Source organism: Rutilus rutilus (genome assembly GCF_951802725.1).
Source record: "Rutilus rutilus genome assembly, chromosome: 1".
In the NCBI taxonomy this organism is placed as follows: domain Eukaryota; kingdom Metazoa; phylum Chordata; class Actinopteri; order Cypriniformes; family Leuciscidae; genus Rutilus; species Rutilus rutilus.
The window spans coordinates 42,217,556-42,236,727 of NC_140209.1; the positions used below are offsets into that span (position 1 = coordinate 42,217,556).

The following is a 19,172-nucleotide window of genomic DNA, read 5'->3' on the forward strand; positions in this document are numbered from 1 at the left end:
AACAGTAGATGATTGGCATCATGTATTTTGGTATAAAATGGCACATAAAAAAAACATCCAAAATACAAAAGAATAATAAATACATCAGCAGAGAAACTTTCTGATCAAGTAGTGTCAATTCCCCAGTTGGCTGGTTCTTCTCTTCTTCTTTGCCTCACAGAGGTCATGCTACATGATTTGAGAACTTTCAGGAGTTCATTATGAAAAGGTCTAAGGTCAATCACACTCCAGGACCTCATCAAAATGTGCAATTTTATCCTGTGGAAGAAGACACAAAAAGAGAGGATTACTTGACACAATTGTGCCCCCTTCTGGAAGAAAATAACAGATGAATATCCCAGAGCAACATGGCATCATGACTTTGCGTAAACATACACGCCACTTTCAAGTCAAGTGGCGTGTTATCTATACGCATTTTGAGCTATCCGCGTGTATGTCCACGCCGTCATCTTCCGCGTGTATGTCTACGCCGTTAAATGTCCGAGCGAAATGAAGCAAAATGTAAATCTACATCTGGGGAGCGATATTTTTTTACTAGGATGGTAGGGGAAGACTCATAAATGGTATTAACCCCAGTGACGGGTAGGTTTAGGGACGGGGTTGGGGTAAGTCATATATATTTATATAGAGAGTAATGTAACGTTAAGTCAACGGCGTTGATAAACACGCTGAAAAGCGATTATGCGTGTTGATAGCACGCCAAAAATGGAAATACGAATTGGCGTGTCATACATACGCCATTTCATGAGATCAGTCTGCCCAGAGAGAGACTGAGGAAAAGTTCAATGTAGACAGAAAAACCTGCTCACCCATCCTCCGTGGCTCCTCACCCATGGTGCAAAGCTCTCCATGTAGCGTTCAGCATAGCCTGTCAGACGCTGAACACCAGTAGCTGTGACGACTCGACGAGACACATCCATGGTGATGGCGAGACGCCGCAGCGTAGGGCTGACCGGCGCGGGAACAGGAGGTTCTTCACTCTGATTGGCGTACGTGTCAAGGAGTTTGGCAAAAGATGCGTAGGAGAGGCGGGTGAGGGTGGACCGCAGGAAGGGGTTGGTGTTTATCTACAACATTAAACCACAATTAACAATGATAAACACAAGGCAGCAGCTGAAAATATGACCATAAATAGTCAAAAACTCAAGATTTATTATATGTATGCTATTAAATCTTTACGATAAGGAACCAAGAGCTTCTTTAGAGCCAAGTTTACTCTATATCCTAGTAAGATACGAAAAAGGATTAGCAAGAATGGCGAACTGAGATCAGGGAACATTACCTTGCTGTTAATGGCATCCCCTTCTGAAGTCAATATCTGAACTAGCTGCTGAACCACAGCTTCTTTGTCATTTACTGCAAACAAAAAGAAGAAGTGTAACCTAATCTCCAAACAATGTAAGTGAAAAACCTCAGCCGGACCATCAGTCCATATAACAATAAGCTATTGTTAAATCACATCCATTTCTGTAAAGACAGCACACAGCAAGATGGGACATAATATAACTGGTCCGCTCTTGCTTTGATATTCCACTGAAAATGTATCTACTTCACACATTATGATAAAATTATACATAAACAAGTTATGCATCGTTTATGGTTTTATGTGTACCTTTGGGTGGACTTGGCACAGGCTCAGGTTTAACGGGGGATTTCTTTTTCACGCTGTGTTTCTGTGCGATTCTGTCCAAAGTTTCTGCCACATCATCATAAAACTCAGGAGGATGGGCTGAGGAAAAAAATTATTACATCATATCAAATGCATATCAAATATCGTTCTAAAGTTTTGGTGTCAGTACCAAATTCTTATTTTTATTCAGCAAGAATGCATTTAATTGATCAAAAGTGATAGTAAAGACATTTATAATGTTATAAAATATGCTTGTATGTTATAAATATGTTATAAATGCTGTTCTTTGTATTCACCAAAGAATCCTGAAAAAGAAAATTATAATGGTTTCCACAGAAATATTAAGCAGCACAACTGTTTCTTTTTTTAACATTGATAATAAGAAATGTTTCTTGAGCAGCAAATCATCATATTAGAATGATTTCTGAAGGATCATGAGACACTGAAGACTAGAGTAATAACGCTGAAACATTTTAATTTATTAAAATAGAAAACAATTATTTTAAATTCTAATGACATTTCACAATATACAATTTTTACTATATAAAAATAAATGTAGCCTTGGTGAGCATAAGAAGCTTCTTTCAAAAAAAACATTACAAAAAAATCTTACCGACCCTATATTTATAGGCACAAGACATAAAACAATCAAGACCACATTCCCGACAGTGCCTCCTGTGTCTCAACTTCTATATCCATAAAACAAGCTGTATCTATTGTACGTCTGACACTTACATGGTGAAGCAGGATGCTCCTCAGCATCTGAGGCATCTTTTAAAAGCAGCGTGGCCGGGCGCCGAGGACGAGGCTCTTCTTTTTTAAAAGACACTTTTTTGAGAATATCAGATAATTTCATCTTTTTCTTCTTTTTCTTCCCTGATTTTCGGTCAACTTCCTCTTCAGACGCAGATGATGGACCGCATATCTCTTCCTAAAAAAAAAAAAATCTTCTCATTAACAAGTTCTGAACAGCAATATTAAATCACATAATGTTAAGAAAGAAGAAACTAAAAATAAATACATTTTGGCTCCTTGACTGGTCAGGAAATTCTTAATACTGAAACCAAAAAAGCTTTTAATTAACTTGCAGTCCATGGCCCGGATAAAACAAGAGCAGGTTTTAGTCTACACAGATATAACTAGTGTTTGCCTGGTTCACTCCGCATGCACAGGCAAAGCATATTTATTTTGGTGCCCATTTTGGCCCAAAAAGGTAACATGAGCACAAGCAGAAGTGTCGAGGAAAAAGTAGGAGCCTATTTTTGCCATACTGAACCCAGCAGAAATTATTTCTAAAATGCAAAGCTTTTGATTATTACAATCATTTGCAGTGTAGATTTTTATGAAGAAACCTAAAATAACAGGGCAAATTGCACACATATTATTTGACAAAAAAAAAAGAAGTAATGTTTAATTTTTTTTTAACCTCTGTTTTCCTGGGTAAACTTTGTGTTCCGTTCGCCGATGGCTTGTCGGACTGGCCCGGCTGACTCTGCTTCTCCAGGCTGTTGTTTGGAGTCGGGTCAGCGCTACCGTCTTTCTTAGTATGGCGGATTGTGGACGAACGGGTTCTCAGTCTTCTTTTTATGAAATTTTTAATCCCATGTTTCTTCTCCTCTGCGGCACTGATCTCCTCGTCCAAAGAGTCCCATCCATTTGCATCTTTCCTTACCTTGTCTTTCTTAGAGGCACTAAGAAAAGGAAGCGAGAGAAAGAGAAACATGGGTAATGTTTTCATTTCCAAAATATTAAAAGTACATTTTCTTTTATCACAATTACATCAACATTTTCACAAATTTGCATGTTCATATAATAAAGATGGACATAATTGATTTGCTGTTCAAGGTAAGACCACTGAATAAATGATGTTAGTAGAAAAGATCCTGGCAGAACTGTCACAATAGTGAGCTAAGCAGCATTATTTTTTTAAATAATTAATGAAAGACATATGAAAAGAATGATTGGCGAATGATTAGATGGACTAAATAACTAACACTAGAATATACAGTATTTCCGCCAAATCCTCTTGTACTGTAGGTAATGCTTTCTTAATTTACAACACAAGCCATTGTTTTAAGTTACAGAGATAACCTATATGATTGTAGACTGACTTTGTTAAAAATCTTTTCAAGTGCTAGTCAAATAAAACAATTTACACAGCACCATAGTCTAATAAAATGAGCTGATATTTACAAAAATCTGACATGGAGTTGTTTTACTTCACGTCATGACAGTGTTTAATTCTGTATGTGATTGAATGATTGATTTGTGTCACCTGTATTTGTTTGGGTCATTGTATTCTCCCCCAATCCTTCCAGGCCTCTCACCGGGAGCAATCGAGAGCGAGTGACGCAGGAAAGACTTCAGCACCATCCGCGTCTCCGCTTTAATCTCCAGGAGAGAGATGGACTGAGACGGGGATGCAGGCCTGACCACCTCGTCTGCCATCGCTGAGACAGAGAGAGAACAAAAAAAAACTCTTTAAAACGTGAAAACGCTTTCAGACTACACCATACAAACCACCACTGCAGAATTCCAATGTACTGCTGACCAAATTTCCACAAGTGAAACTAAACCAGAGCCTCAAATCTCTATCCAGACAAAAGAATAATTGGAGGTCAGTGTGTACTTTGTATGTTTGGTCTTACTCTTCAGTGAAAAAAATATGCATTAAAATACAACCAATAATCCTTTCTATCAAAAGAGAAGTGAGTAGTACATTAATTAATAGTGGATACTTGAAGGAAGTGAAAGCATAACTATAAAAGTATAACTAGTGACATACAAAGATACAAAAACACAGAGTAAGAGCTGGAAGTTCCAGTCCGTTTACCTCAGTCATTTTATCTACGTCATGTATAGCCTTTCACAAACATCTCAAACATGACGACAAGCTCAGCACTTTGACAGAAACAAAAAATACATTGATTTTCTAATGATATCATTAAATCCTTGGATTATTTTACAGAGTATCAACTGTGTGTAAAGGCCTATATAGTGCCCACCAAGTAGGCTAGGGTTTTCGATAATACCAGCATAAACCAGTATCATTTTGATTGTAAAAACATTCAAGTAACTTGAAATGATCAATGAAGACCAGTTATAACAACTTTTTTTTGGTTGCATAATAAATGTGATGCATACATGTACATGTCACAGACCGATGTGCCACTTTGGCAGCTATGATGCCTGACTACTGGACTAAACTTGGCCTGTGGTTTATTTTTTGACATATATTACATATAAAATACCTTTATATAATATATTAGTGTTCAAGTGAACAAAAAAAGTGGGGAAAAACTATTATTATTTGGAATGAAAGCCTAAAATCAAACAACTGTTTGTGTAAAGCATATTATCATTCCTATAATTTCTCACATTCACTGAGTGCATTTACCTACTTTACAGGTTATTACGACCCATCAGACATTGTAAATTCCACTGTAGGTATGTTATTGTTATTGCTTATGCAGGCCAGGGCAGTTTTACAACTCAAAACACTTTTCCACGTTTTGGTTCATCTTCCCCATATGAGCCTAGACCCTGTTCACTTTTTTTATGACACACTTTAACTAATATACAAAACTACTAGGCCTATACTAATTTGGACTTTGCGTGTAAAATAATTATGATTTATTTTTTACTGCGTTTAGACTGGAATTATGCTATTAAATATTCCCATAACTGTGCTAATTGTAAGATCCGAGGTGATCTAAGGCCTGATAGTACGCACTTACCCAATACCATATCAATTCTAAGCAGCTTTCAACTAAAGACACGTAAGTGTGGATTTAAAAGCAGAAGCGGGAAAACACCCTCACCCAGCTTCTGCTGTAGTGGCATGTTTACTACTTGCATTCATAATCCAGTTCAAAAGAGGAATTTTCTGCATTGCAAAAGCTGTCAGATTTATGACATTCTTAGCTTGAATGGCATTTTATAAATGTATGAAAAAATTAAGCATGTTTCCATAAATGCTGTGTAAAAGTGATGAACCTAAAAAACAATGTATTTTTATTCTATGCTTGCCTACAGTTTGTGTGTGTGTGTGTCAGTGAACACATCATTGTGTAATTGGGAAAATATCAAGTTAATTAAACGTAGGCTACATAGATTTTGACTAAAATTAGATACTAAGAGATGAGGCCTGGTTTCACAGACAGGGTTTAGCCCTTAACGCCTACTGTCGCGAATTTGCAACAAACCCCTTCCATTCAGACTGCAGGCGAGATAGCGTGTGTTTTCCCCCAATGCCTGTTTGTGCACATTCGATACATACCTAGGAACATTTTGCACGCACTGGTTTATCGTAGGAGCGGTCGGAGTGGGAACTACATCCGGTTCACCGAAGCTAATATTTTGTTTTGCAAAATCCGCATATCAAGTGCGCAAATGTGGAGAAATTTCCCAAAATGAGTTAAGTTGTGCTAAGATAAAAATATGTACCAGCTTATTGATTGCTTCTATAGCTATGTTATTCATATAGACTTCATGTGACGAATATTTTTTACGTACTTTGTAGATTTCTGTTTGTAGCAAATTTGCGACATTGGGCCATAACGGCTGGATTGGGCTAATGGCTACATATTATAATAATGCTGTATTTAGATGGTTTCAGCCAAAAAAAAGTATTTTTTTTTTTTTCACAAAAAATAGCATGTTAGGATATAACACTATAAGAATATATAATGTATGCACTGGAGAAACAAGGAAAGAGTTAAACAGAGTGTAACATGGAATGTATAAAAACTACTGTCAATGTTAGGGAGTAGGAGAGTGTTTTGTTTCTTGCTGTTGTCAAGATTCATTAATTTGTCAAAGTTTATAAGTATAAAGTTTATAAGTTCTAACAACTTTGTGCCATGAATAAAATCTACATTCCTGAGATGGGAAAATGTGTTTTATTAATTTTTCCATTTTGTAAAAAAATACCCTAAATGCCCACTGTCGCAAATTTGCAACATACCAAAATTACCCTAAATGCCTGTTGTCGCAAATTTGCAACATACCAAAATTTCTATTTATTTGTTGTGCAAAAGTGAAATTGATAATCTCAACATTATTTACCATCTACCTAAAGTCAAAAACACACAGAATTTTTTTTTTTATATACAGCTTTATAAATTCAGGCGTTAAGGGGTTAAGCCAGGACGTAGTTCAATTAGGAGATTTATGTAGCTTTTATAAACGTGCCTTATAAAAAACATTACTGGTGTGCATCTTGAGACAAAACAATGGCATTGACATATTTTAAGTCAGTGCAAGTTGTTTTCAGTTAATACCGCTCAGAAATGCATTTTAGTCCGGGACTAGCTTAAGCCTGGTCTGTGAAACCGGGGGTAAGATACATTTAAGCTTCTTTACGTTCATTCTGCCACAACAGATTCAAGATTTCTGGCTACTTCGTGATACTCTTTTTAACAACCTAAAAAAGCTACACTTCTATAGTTAGCCTACTTAACTTACACCTGAATTCGAGTACATAGACATTGTAAAAAGAGGACATATGTCTTTGATGAAAGCAAGCATCACCAGAAAATACCTGTAAGTTCAAGCGCACAAGTAGTAGCCTATAGTTCATACCTGGTAAATATGTCACCACCTCGAAGTCCAAAGGAATCAGCCGAGTCGCGGCGCGTAAACACGGATAAGGTCAATACTATTAAAACACGGATACTAAAAACAAAACAGATACATTTACGCGCGACTCAGCAGCGAACTGTGCTAAACTTCAGACGAGTAAGTTGTGTCTGATGTTATTGAAGAGTTCAGAGGTAGGTCAGATCTCACACTGAATCAAATCAGGTCTGAAGCGGTGATTCATAATCATATCGATGTTATAGATACCACTCCACTGTCGAAACCGAGTTCCAGCTTACCGGTTTCACTACCGCGTTAAGTCCGACCTGCGGATTGCGGAATGACCGACTTACGTTGTGCGAACTGCGCATGTCACTGGACGACTCAAATGGGACGGGTCCATTTTCCCAATGGACAGGGTTCAATCTTCCAGTATGCTCAATTGGTGCATTAAGAAACTTTTTAGTTTATTAAACATACTATTATGTGACCCAAATAATGTGTTTCATTGGCTATAATTGTCAACACGACAAGTTATTTTACTCTTTAAAGGGATATTCACCCAAAAATGAAAATTTTGTCATCACTTACTCACCCATGTTGTTCCAAACTTGTTTGAGTTTCTTTCTTCTGTTGAACACGAAAGAAGATATTTAAAGAATGTTGGTAATCAAACAGTTGATGGTAGGAAAAATAAAGATATTGTTACTTTGAAAGTTAACGGCTACCGTCATCTGTATAAGTAACATTCTTTAAATTATCCTCTTTCGTGTTCAACCGAAGAAAGAAACTCATACAGGTTTGGAACAACTTGACGGTGAGTAAGAGATGACAAAATTTTCATTTTTTTGTAGGAAATATCCCTTTAAGTTTTGATTTTACTTTGTCATTTAAAAGATTATTTACCCTTCACATCTGTCTTGCATGGTGGTGTTAAAAACAAATTTCTACTTTATGACTAAAGTAAAATAAATGCAAAAAACAAACATATAAGTGAACATTTTGAAATGAATTTACATGAAACAACTGAAAAACAAAATCACTCAAGATGTGTATTTTACCAAACAGGGTTTATTTTCAGGGGGGAAAAACACACACATTTATGAGCCATTCAGAAAAGAGAGTTATCTGGTGCCTGGTACTAATATTAATGTTGGTATTGATGACAGGGAAGTTGGGGAGCATTTGTCCTCCCTCAGCCCCCCCCAAACCCCGTCCAGCGTCATCTGTAAAATCAGACACTGGTACAAGGATTGGGAGAGACAGAGATGGACCGTCAGACAGAGGAATAGAGGCATATACATACAATGAAGTCAAACATTACGAGTTGGGGTAATTTGGATAAGGATTGATAGAAAAGGTCAGTCAGGAAAGCCAGGGAAAAAAAACTAAAACATGTAGTGAATAAAGCTGAATTGAACATTAATCTCAGTTATTAAATAAGAGTGAAAAGCAGCAAGAGGAAATTCAGAAGTAATGAAAGATCAAGGAACATCTTAGTTTGCAAATTCTAGGTTAAGTATGGAAAGTCCACACAGTTTCAAAAGCTCTCAATGATGTTTATCATAAAGAAATGCCACATATAGGCTATAGAGCATATCAGTGCAGAAATTAAAATGAGATCTGTATTTACCATAAAAAAGCCTCTCTGCACAGGAACATCCTTTTTCATCCAAAGTTGACAAACCCTCAAGCCTTTTCTTTATGTTTGTAAAATCATATCTGTCCGTGCAACTATCTTTTTCTTCTCCGAGGCTTCATCTGCTCTCAGATGTCTTACCTCAGAGTTATTTCCTCTTTAGCAGAGATGATATGCTCTTGAGTCTGCAACCTCCTTCACTTGCTCTCTTCATCTTGTCTGTCTTTATTTAGCTGTGCACTCTCTTCTCTTCCTTCCTACCCTCTGACCTGTCCTGACTGCTTCTCCCTCTCTTCGCTCTGCACTCCCTCTATCTATCCCTCGCTCGGCCGCCATATCAGCCCCAAATCACTGTTCTCCTGACCGTGAGCCAATAGGGAGCAACACAGCTGGGTGAGGCACTTCCTCTGTGACAGGAAACCAGCAGAGAACTCTCCGAGAGACACACACACAGGCAAATACAAACATACATACACACACACACACACACACACACACACGTGCACACACAGAGAGAGAGAGAGAGAGAGAGTTTGGTGGACTCTAAATGTGGTGCAGAGTTTAAAATGGCTACCCCTCTCATGTATGTTGTGACCATTAAGGATTTTAAATTGTTCTAATTGTGTATTTTCTCTGCTATAATGGCATTGACCCCCAATGACTTTTATTAGTTATGCCAACCTGCCCTCTGCACAATATTTGAGTCATTTTGAATTTAAAAAGCGAGTTTTACTGAATCCGGAATATTCCTTTATCAAGTTCAATCGGCAGCGTTCATGGCATATACAGTTGATAACCATACAAACTAATTTCGGCCCTTGCTTTCTTTAAAAAATAAAAATGGAGAGAAGAAAAAAAATCATAAGGGTAATTAAAATACAAAAATAGAAGTTATGGTGAGAGTAAGTTCTGGAGGATTTAAAAGCATATACTGTATGTGAAGCTTATGATTTCAACTACCATGTATCTTAATTTAAACTTATGAGCTGTAAATCTGTTTAAATCATTATTTTTTACAATTATTTTAGGGTTTACATGGGACAGGGTTGTAAAATCGGATAACTTGACTTGGAAATAGTTTGTAAGAAGATTTTCACACTAAAATTATGTTAACATGCATATTTTCTTGTGGCTTCATTTGTGAAAGAGTCAGTATTTTAACATTTACAGATGTTCCCCATTCGCTTCCATTGTAAGTGCCTCACCGTAACCCATATTTTTGCTTTTTTGAAAGAAAAGCAGGGACAAGTCAAAATGTCTTTTTGTGGTAATCAACATTATGCCACATTGTCGTTTGAGCTTAACTTGTTCTGAATGACCTGGAATATTCTTTTAGACGTGTATCAGAGCTCGAATCTGTCACCAGGAAAGTTAGCATGAGAAACAGAGGATGTGTTTATTCACTTGAGAACCACAGGCCAAGACACGGCAGAGGGCAAGAGATGAACGGATAGAGGGAGGGGTAGAGATGGAGCGATGAGTTTGAGGGAGGAGGCCCAATGTTCGCACAAACTAGATAAAACATCCTCTGATTGGGGACTGGAGGCCTTATGGGAATAGAAGAGACGTGACTATTACAGTGACCTCTGCTCAAACAGAGAATTGTGCGTGCTTTTGCCCTCTCAGTCTCCACAGCTCGTTAACATCGGCCTTAATTAAACTCATCAAGTGTAGTGCACCGGAAATTTGGAGGATACATCTCAGATATGGCCAGAGTCAGACCTCTGAGTGTATCCGTTCCAGTTTCCGGCATTGTGAGTGCCATAGGAAATTCAAGGACTGATTTTTAAAAGATAGATTTTAATTTTAATCTATCTTTTGGTTAATATACAAATATATAGCCAAGTGGCCATATTTTCTATATATGTGTTCTGGTATGTGAGATGAAAACACATATCTTATTACATCAAAAGTTATTCATAACTCCTGTACTGTCTGCATTTGAGTCCCTGTGAGAATAACTTAGTCAGAACATTATTTTCAATGGGTGTGGTAATGTGAGTAACAAAAACAGGAAATCCACCAGCACACAGGCAGGAAATGCTACTGTTCGTTGACAGTAATAAGTAAACACAACCCAAACGGCCGCAAGTGAACCAGTTCACCATTACTCTAGAGAAAAATCGAAAGATGAGGGGAGACAAACATGCATAAAGTCCTAGAAGAATGTTCTAGGAGATGCACAAAGAGTAAATACAAGTACATAAGAATAATAAAAACTTTGCATGAAGGAAAACAGACAAATGCATGTTCCTTTTCACTGTAATATTTTTATTTCAATGTTAAGATATTCCACAAAAGGGTTTACACTAAAATGTTCACAATTCTAATAATAAATACAGTAACATTATCACTCTCTCTCCCTATCTCTGTCTCTGTCTTTCATATGCACACACATTCAAACATACAAATCTAGTTCATGGGATCTGACAGGGAAAAAAACCTATGAATGTTACAGAGTGGTGAAATAAAGCAAGAGTCAAATCACAGTTATGTCCATTTAACAATGTACAGTAATAAATCATTAGATTACCTTCAGTATATTACACATGATCAGCTGTGTGTTTGATTGTCTTTGCAGCCTTTCGCAATAATGTATTTTGATTGTCATCGGCTACATCGATTTATACTCAGTTTTGATCCTTTTAAGCTACTTTGTGCAATTGCTTGATTGTCAGTGCTCAGGTTTAAGCTTGATTGTCATTGGTTTCTCCACGTCAGTGCTATATTATGATGCACTGGTAACTGATAGGCTCATAATAGACTTCTCAAAATCCATTATTTTCAATACCATTCCTCTACACAGTTCAAAAGAGTCAGTAGGATTTTCTTTTAAGATATGAATATTTTTTCACAATACATCTGGTTTTACTGTATTTGTGATCAAATAAATGCAGCCTTTTCAAAAATAGAAAAAAATCTTGCCAAAGCCAACCTTTTGAACAGTGGTGTATAACTACAAATGCGGTTTTAAAACATCCTCATTTTGGTCACGTGCTGTTTGTCATATTGATTGTAATTGGCACATCAATTAAAAAATACATTTTTGTTGCATAAACATGAGGCATTTTTAGATGTGCACTGTTTTGTCACCGATATCTGAGAATGATAGTGTGCTATTGTCTGGCATTGTTCTGATGACTAGGCCTATAAAGGTGCAGGTCAAAAATACCGGAGTCCATTTTCTCTTCCGCATGTGCAGGTTTGTGATGTCCACATCTTTTTTTTTTTTATACAGGATTATGGCTTACATAGTCTGCTTCCCTGATGTGTAAATCATCTAAATAAGTAGGGTTTCCTGATGCATTTTTTTGTTAAATACTTTGCTCAAAGTTGCTGATTGAAGCTCTGCTGGTTTTATCTGATAATGATAAGGTGTGTTGTTTACTGCAGTCTCGTCCAGTACTGACTCAGACCTTGTCCCAGCTCCTGATCGCCGCCTTGAACTGCAGTCTGCCCTGCTGCGGAAACACCGGCAAAGAATCCTGGAAGAGACACAGGGGCTAATCATTGCGTTCTTCACACATGGCCATTTCTGACGACTTATTTGTAACACAACAGGAAACCACAAAGCAGCTAAATCACATTCACACAGAGTTTTGGATTACAGTATTCATATGCGGTGTGAGGGTGGAGTATGTTACAAAACTTCACTCACCTGTGTTTGTGCTCACCGTGGGTGGGGGCGGGAGGTGGGGAGAGGTATAGGATGAGGTGTCAAATTTACGAGAAAGAGGGGGAAGGGCCGAAGGAGAAGGAGGTAACATGCAGGAATAAGTTGGAGTGGACTGGGAGGGCAAAGACTAGTGGAGAGGAGAGGAGAGGAGAGGAGAGGAGAGAAGGGTAAAAAAAGATAAAAGATTAATCTCATGTCATTTATAGTATAAACATATTCATAAATAAACTAATTTGACAGCTTATAATGCAAAAAAAAAAAAAACACAAAAAACATAAGTTTAAAAGATTAGCCTACTCTGACGTTGTTATGGTGGTGTCTTAGATCAATATGCCACAGTCAAGTCCGAACAACACATGACGTGATTGAATTTGAAGTCATTAAATATAATGCTGATCTGTTTGACTAAAGGGAGGGGATCTATAGAGTAAAACTGACCTGTTGAACTGTAAACCTGCTGTATACGTGCGAGTGTCTATTTTTAGAAGCTACAGCAGACTGTGTGTATTCCACAGCAACTCTAGAGGGCGCCACAATTTTAAATGAGTTTGAATGTCAGGCGGACTCAAAGAACTGCATGGTTTTACCTTGCAGTTGCGTAATAGGTGCGTGTACTAGAATTTCTGTCTGCATTATTTATTATTGTAGAAAGCACTCTCTTTTGCATGTTTTAAAGAAACAAAAAGGCGAATGCTATTATGTTTGAGAGGGCATCATTTTTTAATTAAGACATTAAAAATAAAAGTCTTGAAAGAATACATTTCTGTATTTTTTACACACACAGTACTTGACTGTACTTTAAAACTGTATTTTTTTTATTTTTATAAAACTGTTTTGAATAAACGCTAACTGCATAGCCTACATTAAAAGTGCAGCGGTTTTTTTATAATAATTATTATTATTTAAAAAGCCCCTCTGTTTAATTCAGTGAATTCATTCATGTGGGGATTCGTCAAATTCGTGAGTCTTTTTGAAAGATTCATTAAGAGATCCTTCTGAAACATTTGTTCAAAATACGCTCTCTTATGTTCCACAGAACAATGACATTCACAGGGTGAGTAAACTGATGACGTAATTTTAATTTTGTTGTGAAACCAAATGATTTTTAATACAATGGCATTTGTAACATAAAACTCTTGCACGCCACTAGGTGTCAGTATTAGCCAATAAGTCATAACATAAACAAAAATCACACTTTTAAACACTGATGTAGAATTACAAATATGAGCATTAGGCCAGACACCTTGACTATAAGGTTACTATGGTATACTGCAAAGGAGGTCATGAATTACCTGCATACTGGAGAAGACAGACAGAGAGCTATAGGCTGAGAGAGACGAATCACCCCGACTGTGCATTGAGCCTTATAAGAACAGAAGAGGATAGAATCAGTTAATTATTATTACTATTACTACTACTATTACTGCTGCTGCTGCTTTTTGATTGCTTTGGCAATACTGTAATCATGGCAATAAAGAACTTTGACACTGACATTTAAATTGAGGAATTTGAAGAAAGAGTAGTAACAAACAGGACAAAGAGAAACAAACACTAATGCATGAAAACAGGAGAGAAAACAAAGGGGAAATCTAGCCGTTAATTATTAAGCAAAGCATACATGTTCTAATAGCGTGAAGTAAGTCATTAAAATAGACATACCTGAGCTGTTGCTATGATTGGAGTGATATACAGGGGAGTTAAAGGATGTGCTCAGGGGAGTATGTGTCTGAGAACAGGAACTGCTGCCCCCTGACCTCCTCTGGTTTCTCAGCTTTTCCTCCCTTCTCCACTTAGCTCTCCGATTGGAGAACCATACCTGTCAATCACCCCAATATGGGTCAGTGCATAATGAACAGTGTCTTTCTTGTTTAAAGGCAGTTCAGCATTAACACAATTAAAATCTCAAAGAAGATCATTAAAACGCTAAATAGGAACACTGTTACCTGAATTCTTGCCTCTGGAAGATCAATCTTTGCTGCCAGTCTCTCTCTTGCAAATACATCTGGGTAATGAGTCCTTTCAAACTCTGGAAAACAGATTTAATAGACTTATTAATATTTTTAATACTTAAAATATTAAAGGGATAGTTTGTCCAGAAATGAAATATTTTGTCATGTCGTTCCAAACCTGCATGACTTACTTTCTTCTGTACAGAACACAACTTTGGACCCCATTGACTTTCAATGTATGGAAGAAAAAAACAAGTAATTATATATATTTTTTAAATATATTCTTTTTGTTCCACAGAAGAAAAAAATCATACAGGTTTGCTACAACATGAGGATGAGTAAATTATGGGACAAATTAAAAAATTTTTTTTTACAGTAGATTAAAATACAAAACATGAAAGAATTAGAAAGGGTGGAATGCAATCACACACAATCATATCCACAATATAGGATTGAGATTATTTTGCATGGAAAAAATTAGCGTGCACAGCGAACACATCAACAAAATTCAGTAAGTTTTTCTTATTCTAATCTTATTCAGTAAATTTGTCTTAATTCCTTAACAAAAAATTAGGCTCGAGTTGTGTGCGAACCCTGTTATTATCATAACTCCATTTTTAAAGTAATGAACTATTCTATAGATCAAAATAACTTTCTCATAATGAATGACACGTTTATGTCCACTAATTTTTTTTATCTTAAAATTTCAACCCTGTTTTCATGATTTAGTATAGCAAACAATGGTCATATGTAAAATATCTATCCTCTGTAGGACTGAGATTATTTTGCACGGAAAGCTGAGTTTGAGCCAGCGCTTTGAGTCACACCTTTCTCCAGGGCATCGATCTGCTCCTGTGTGAAGCTGGTGCGGTTCCTCTGCAGCTTCCTCTTTAGCTGCAGGTGTAGCTGTGACTCGTCCACCTCATCCCTCTCTCCCTGCACCACTCCTTCCCCTGCTCCGGCCATCTGCGCATTCAGATCTTCCACGCAACCATCTGAGAGAAGAAGAAAAAAACATTCAACTTCAGAGAGTCCTGTAAGAGTGCTGCATTTCAATGTGTGTATTATATAGACAGAACTGTCTCTTTGAAGACTGTGTAATTCTAGTGCACCGCAGCATCTTGTGTTTGACAGTTTGACCTTATTTGCGTATGTGTGAATGAGCAGCAACTGTATTATGGGCATCTAATTCTGTGTAATGTCTGCTTGCTTTAGTTCCGCCTTCCTGTAATGAAACGGAGGATGTCAAGGCCAGAGACTGCCGTGTTTGTATGTGGGTGTGGGTGTGGGTGTACATGCGTGGCTGATGGTGTAGCTGTTGGCATCCTCTGTTTGTGCTCAGTCAAGTATAAGAATTGCTGGTTCACCCCAAAGCTGACTTCACAAACACTGGCACACATACACACACAGTGTACGTTCACATGCTGAGGTGCTAGAGACAGAGATAATTCACTAAAGTTCACATACTTGTTCCGTGTTGAGGGTTGATGGTGTCGGCCGGGTGGTACCAGTTGTTTGGGCCAGTCCAGTTGGAGCTGTTTTGTAAGTTCAGCATAGTCAGATTCTCATACATAAAACGTCACCTGTGAGAAAACACTGACCCTCTCCTTCTTTCATCCAGACCACTCCAACCCTGAATGAACGACAAAAGAAGCAAACCTGTGAAAAATATTTTACAGTAAACAGCTCTCATATTGGCCTCTCAATGGCTTTAAGAATTAAATATATATATCAATTTTTTTTTGCTGTTTTGCTGATTATGTTGATGTTTTGTAACTGAGAATAAACAGATCTTGGTCATCCTTCAAAACGGGTGTTTTGTCTCATATGCATATGGGTAAAAAAGGACTTTAACAATGAATAGTTGACGCCAAATTTAGTAGTGTATTAATCTAAACACACCAAGAAGCTTTTTAAAATTACTTATGTATTTTTACTCCTCAGTCCTTGTGTTTCCAACTTCTCATTGCATTATTAGCAACTGTGCACAATTTTTGGAATATTGGAAAATATATGGAAACAAAAGCTAGCATTTTAGCATTGTAATAAAAACCAAAGTTTTATTTTTGTGCCCACTATTCTATAGATCAAAATAACTTAGTTGGAATGACATCAGTGTCCTTAAAGAAGTTAACTTTCCAATGACAAGTTGAAGTCCACAAACTGTTATCCATTCGTCTTAAAATGTCAATCCTGTTATTATGGTTTTCAAAAGTAAACAACTGATAACTTAAAAGTAGTTATACGTAAAAAAAATATTAGTAATGAAAGGCTTGAAATGTCAAATTAAAAAGTAAAATGTCAACCCTGTTACCATTCTGAAGGCATAATATAATAGACATAACCCAGCATATATTAAAATGTATGAATTAAGATTGCACAATGCAATTCATTAACACTTAAAACAGTATATGCCCAACAGAATATTTTTAAATCTTACAGAAATTTACTTTAAGAAATCTTCATATCAAATTAACTTTAATGGAATGACCCATCTGCTCTTTAAAGTATGGGTCACAATTGTCTTTACCTATCTATCTTGCACACACATTAACCCCCCACAGACAGACAGACACACACACACACACACACACACACACACACAGCGAGTAATTAAGAAGTGCAGAACATCTAGTCTGACATCGTCGTACACACACGCATGACTGGAGAGAGTAATACTGTCAACTAATGTTAACAACAATGCACAGACACACACGGGCTCTTCACAACAGAGAGAGACACACTCCTACAAAACAAAGAGATAATTATAGATACAATGGCACACAATCTACGTGTTCAACTACAAACTCGGAATACACAACAAAAAACAGTACGAAAATGGAGTCGTGAAGCCACCAGCTGAAATGTAAGTGTACCCAGCACCTGCACATCATTTATAAAACACCGTTCAGCGAAATAAATAAATATTGTTGAAGAGTCAGAAAAAAAAAGTTCTGCATGTAAAACTACCAACACACACAGAAAGGAGGCCGTCGTCACGAATACTATAGATCTAACCATTAAAGATGACGTAGAAGTGCTTGCATGATAATATTTGCATGGGTTTTGAGAGTAAAACATGACCTTCAAAGACAAAAAAAAAAAAAAAGATCTAGGACTACTAAACGGACAAATACACAGATGTATGGGAAGGAGAAAAAAAAGAAAAAAAAAAAGAAAGAAATGACATATGAAACAACACAGGTGCCATACAAATTTGCTTTACAACTACACTGTACATTCAGTTATTTCTACATTTTGTTTAATAGATAAAGCCAAAATAACTCCTTGTACAACTCTAAAATTATTACATTTTAATAAAATTTCAATTTTTATTTATTTTAAATAATAAAAATAAATTATTAGAGCTTGAATATGCCCAGGAAATGACCAGTTAAATATTGATACAATCCACATACAGAGTCTCCTTTTATATACAACATGTGCTGACATATCTACTGTATAATAATATACAATATTCAATGCATTGATAAAGTGTAACAATCAATAATAAAATAACACTGTATATTGATGTAGGTAAAAAAGTTTTCACTATTTTTAATGAATTAATTTCATTAAATGAATGTGACTGTATGACTCTCAGGCCAAGATGAATATAAGCACATTTCAATTATTTAAATTTTGCCTTTGGTGGTCTCACACAAAACAGAAAATGTCAAAGGTCAAGTCTGCCATAAGCTTTCTACAATTAACCAATCATTTTCCTCAATCTATTTGTTATTTCCAATAAAAGAGTCATGTTTCTGTTAATGTCTCAATCGTTGTGCCGGCGGTGAAGGAAGGAGACTCACCTGGTAGATGAATGAATTGTAAAAGTGGTCCACACTTGCTCAGTGTCTCTATCACTTTCTGTTCATCCCTCTCTTCTTCTCTCTGCTCTCTCGCTTTGTTAATGTTAGACTGTGTTCGAGAGAGAGAGAGAGAGAGAGCATGGGAGGAGAGGAAAGGGAGAGAAAGATGGAGAGAGTTAGACAGGGCGAAAGAGAGGAGGCGAGGGAGGGGTAGTGGGCTACAGAGAAATGCATCTGCAGGCACTCTGGTCCTTGAAGCAATGAGGGAGAGAGGGAAAGAGAGAGAGAGGGATGACACACAGAGTCAGTGTCAGTGTCAGGTCTGGACTTAATGCCAGGAAAAGGGGTGATGAAGTGAGAGAGAGAGAGAGGTGGAGGCAAAAAATGACTGAAAAAGAGGAGACGTAAAGCTATTTCTAAAGTCTCACAAAGGCAATTCGCTGTTTGTAGATACGGACTTCCAAAAATGGCTAACCTAAAAGCTGTGAGAGAGCTTCAGATCATGCACCTGCTCTGTGACGGCCTGCGGCCAGTGGTGGTTTAACCCTCCGCACTGATGACATCTACTTTGCTGTTATACTTGGGGTCCTATAAAAAATAATGTTAAATAATCTTCAAATATGTTTATCTGAAGGAATCTAAATCCAGTGTGCATTGAGCATTGACCCTTTGATTTATCATTAAGTAGTCAAAAGCTTCTCAGACAAGTGACAAATAACATCTGTTTGGGACCGGAAAAATGTCTGACCACGTACAAATACACAACACAAAAATCAATTGCTAACAATGAATCGTGACAGAATACACAGAAGTCAGGGAATCTTGTCATGTGAAGTTTCAATTATTTCACAATACGCCTTTAATATGAGTAATGTAGTATTTTCAA

The 19,172-nt window shown here is 36.9% G+C and overlaps 2 protein-coding genes across 5 annotated transcripts; both read right to left on the reverse strand.

Moving 5' to 3' along the window:
* Positions 1-7: 7 nt before the first annotated feature.
* On the reverse strand, positions 8-9,199 carry bcl2l12 (BCL2 like 12). 4 transcript variants are annotated; one of them, XM_084405612.1, is made up of 9 exons: positions 8,844-9,199; positions 7,806-7,840; positions 3,906-4,080; positions 3,057-3,321; positions 2,366-2,561; positions 1,613-1,729; positions 1,283-1,356; positions 810-1,067; positions 8-258 (listed from the first exon to the last, which is right to left on the reverse strand). In XM_084405612.1, the coding sequence occupies exons 2-9, from the start codon at positions 7,807-7,809 to the stop codon at positions 217-219; spliced, it is 1,131 nt and encodes a 376-aa protein (XP_084261738.1). In that variant the 5' UTR covers positions 7,810-7,840; positions 8,844-9,199; the 3' UTR covers positions 8-216. The 4 variants fall into 4 exon arrangements, with proteins under 4 accessions (XP_084261738.1, XP_084261741.1, XP_084261739.1 ...); XM_084405615.1 differs by lacking the exon at positions 7,806-7,840 and having other exon boundaries at positions 8,991-9,199; XM_084405613.1 differs by lacking the exon at positions 7,806-7,840.
* Positions 9,200-11,107: 1,908 nt separating this feature from the next.
* On the reverse strand, positions 11,108-18,601 carry pax10 (paired box 10). The gene is made up of 8 exons (XM_084405659.1): positions 18,287-18,601; positions 15,942-16,107; positions 15,302-15,469; positions 14,469-14,551; positions 14,185-14,341; positions 13,818-13,888; positions 12,508-12,652; positions 11,108-12,334 (listed from the first exon to the last, which is right to left on the reverse strand). Exons 2-8 carry the CDS (start codon positions 16,045-16,047, stop codon positions 12,234-12,236), a joined length of 831 nt encoding a protein of 276 aa, XP_084261785.1. The 5' UTR covers positions 16,048-16,107; positions 18,287-18,601; the 3' UTR covers positions 11,108-12,233.
* Positions 18,602-19,172: the final 571 nt, after the last annotated feature.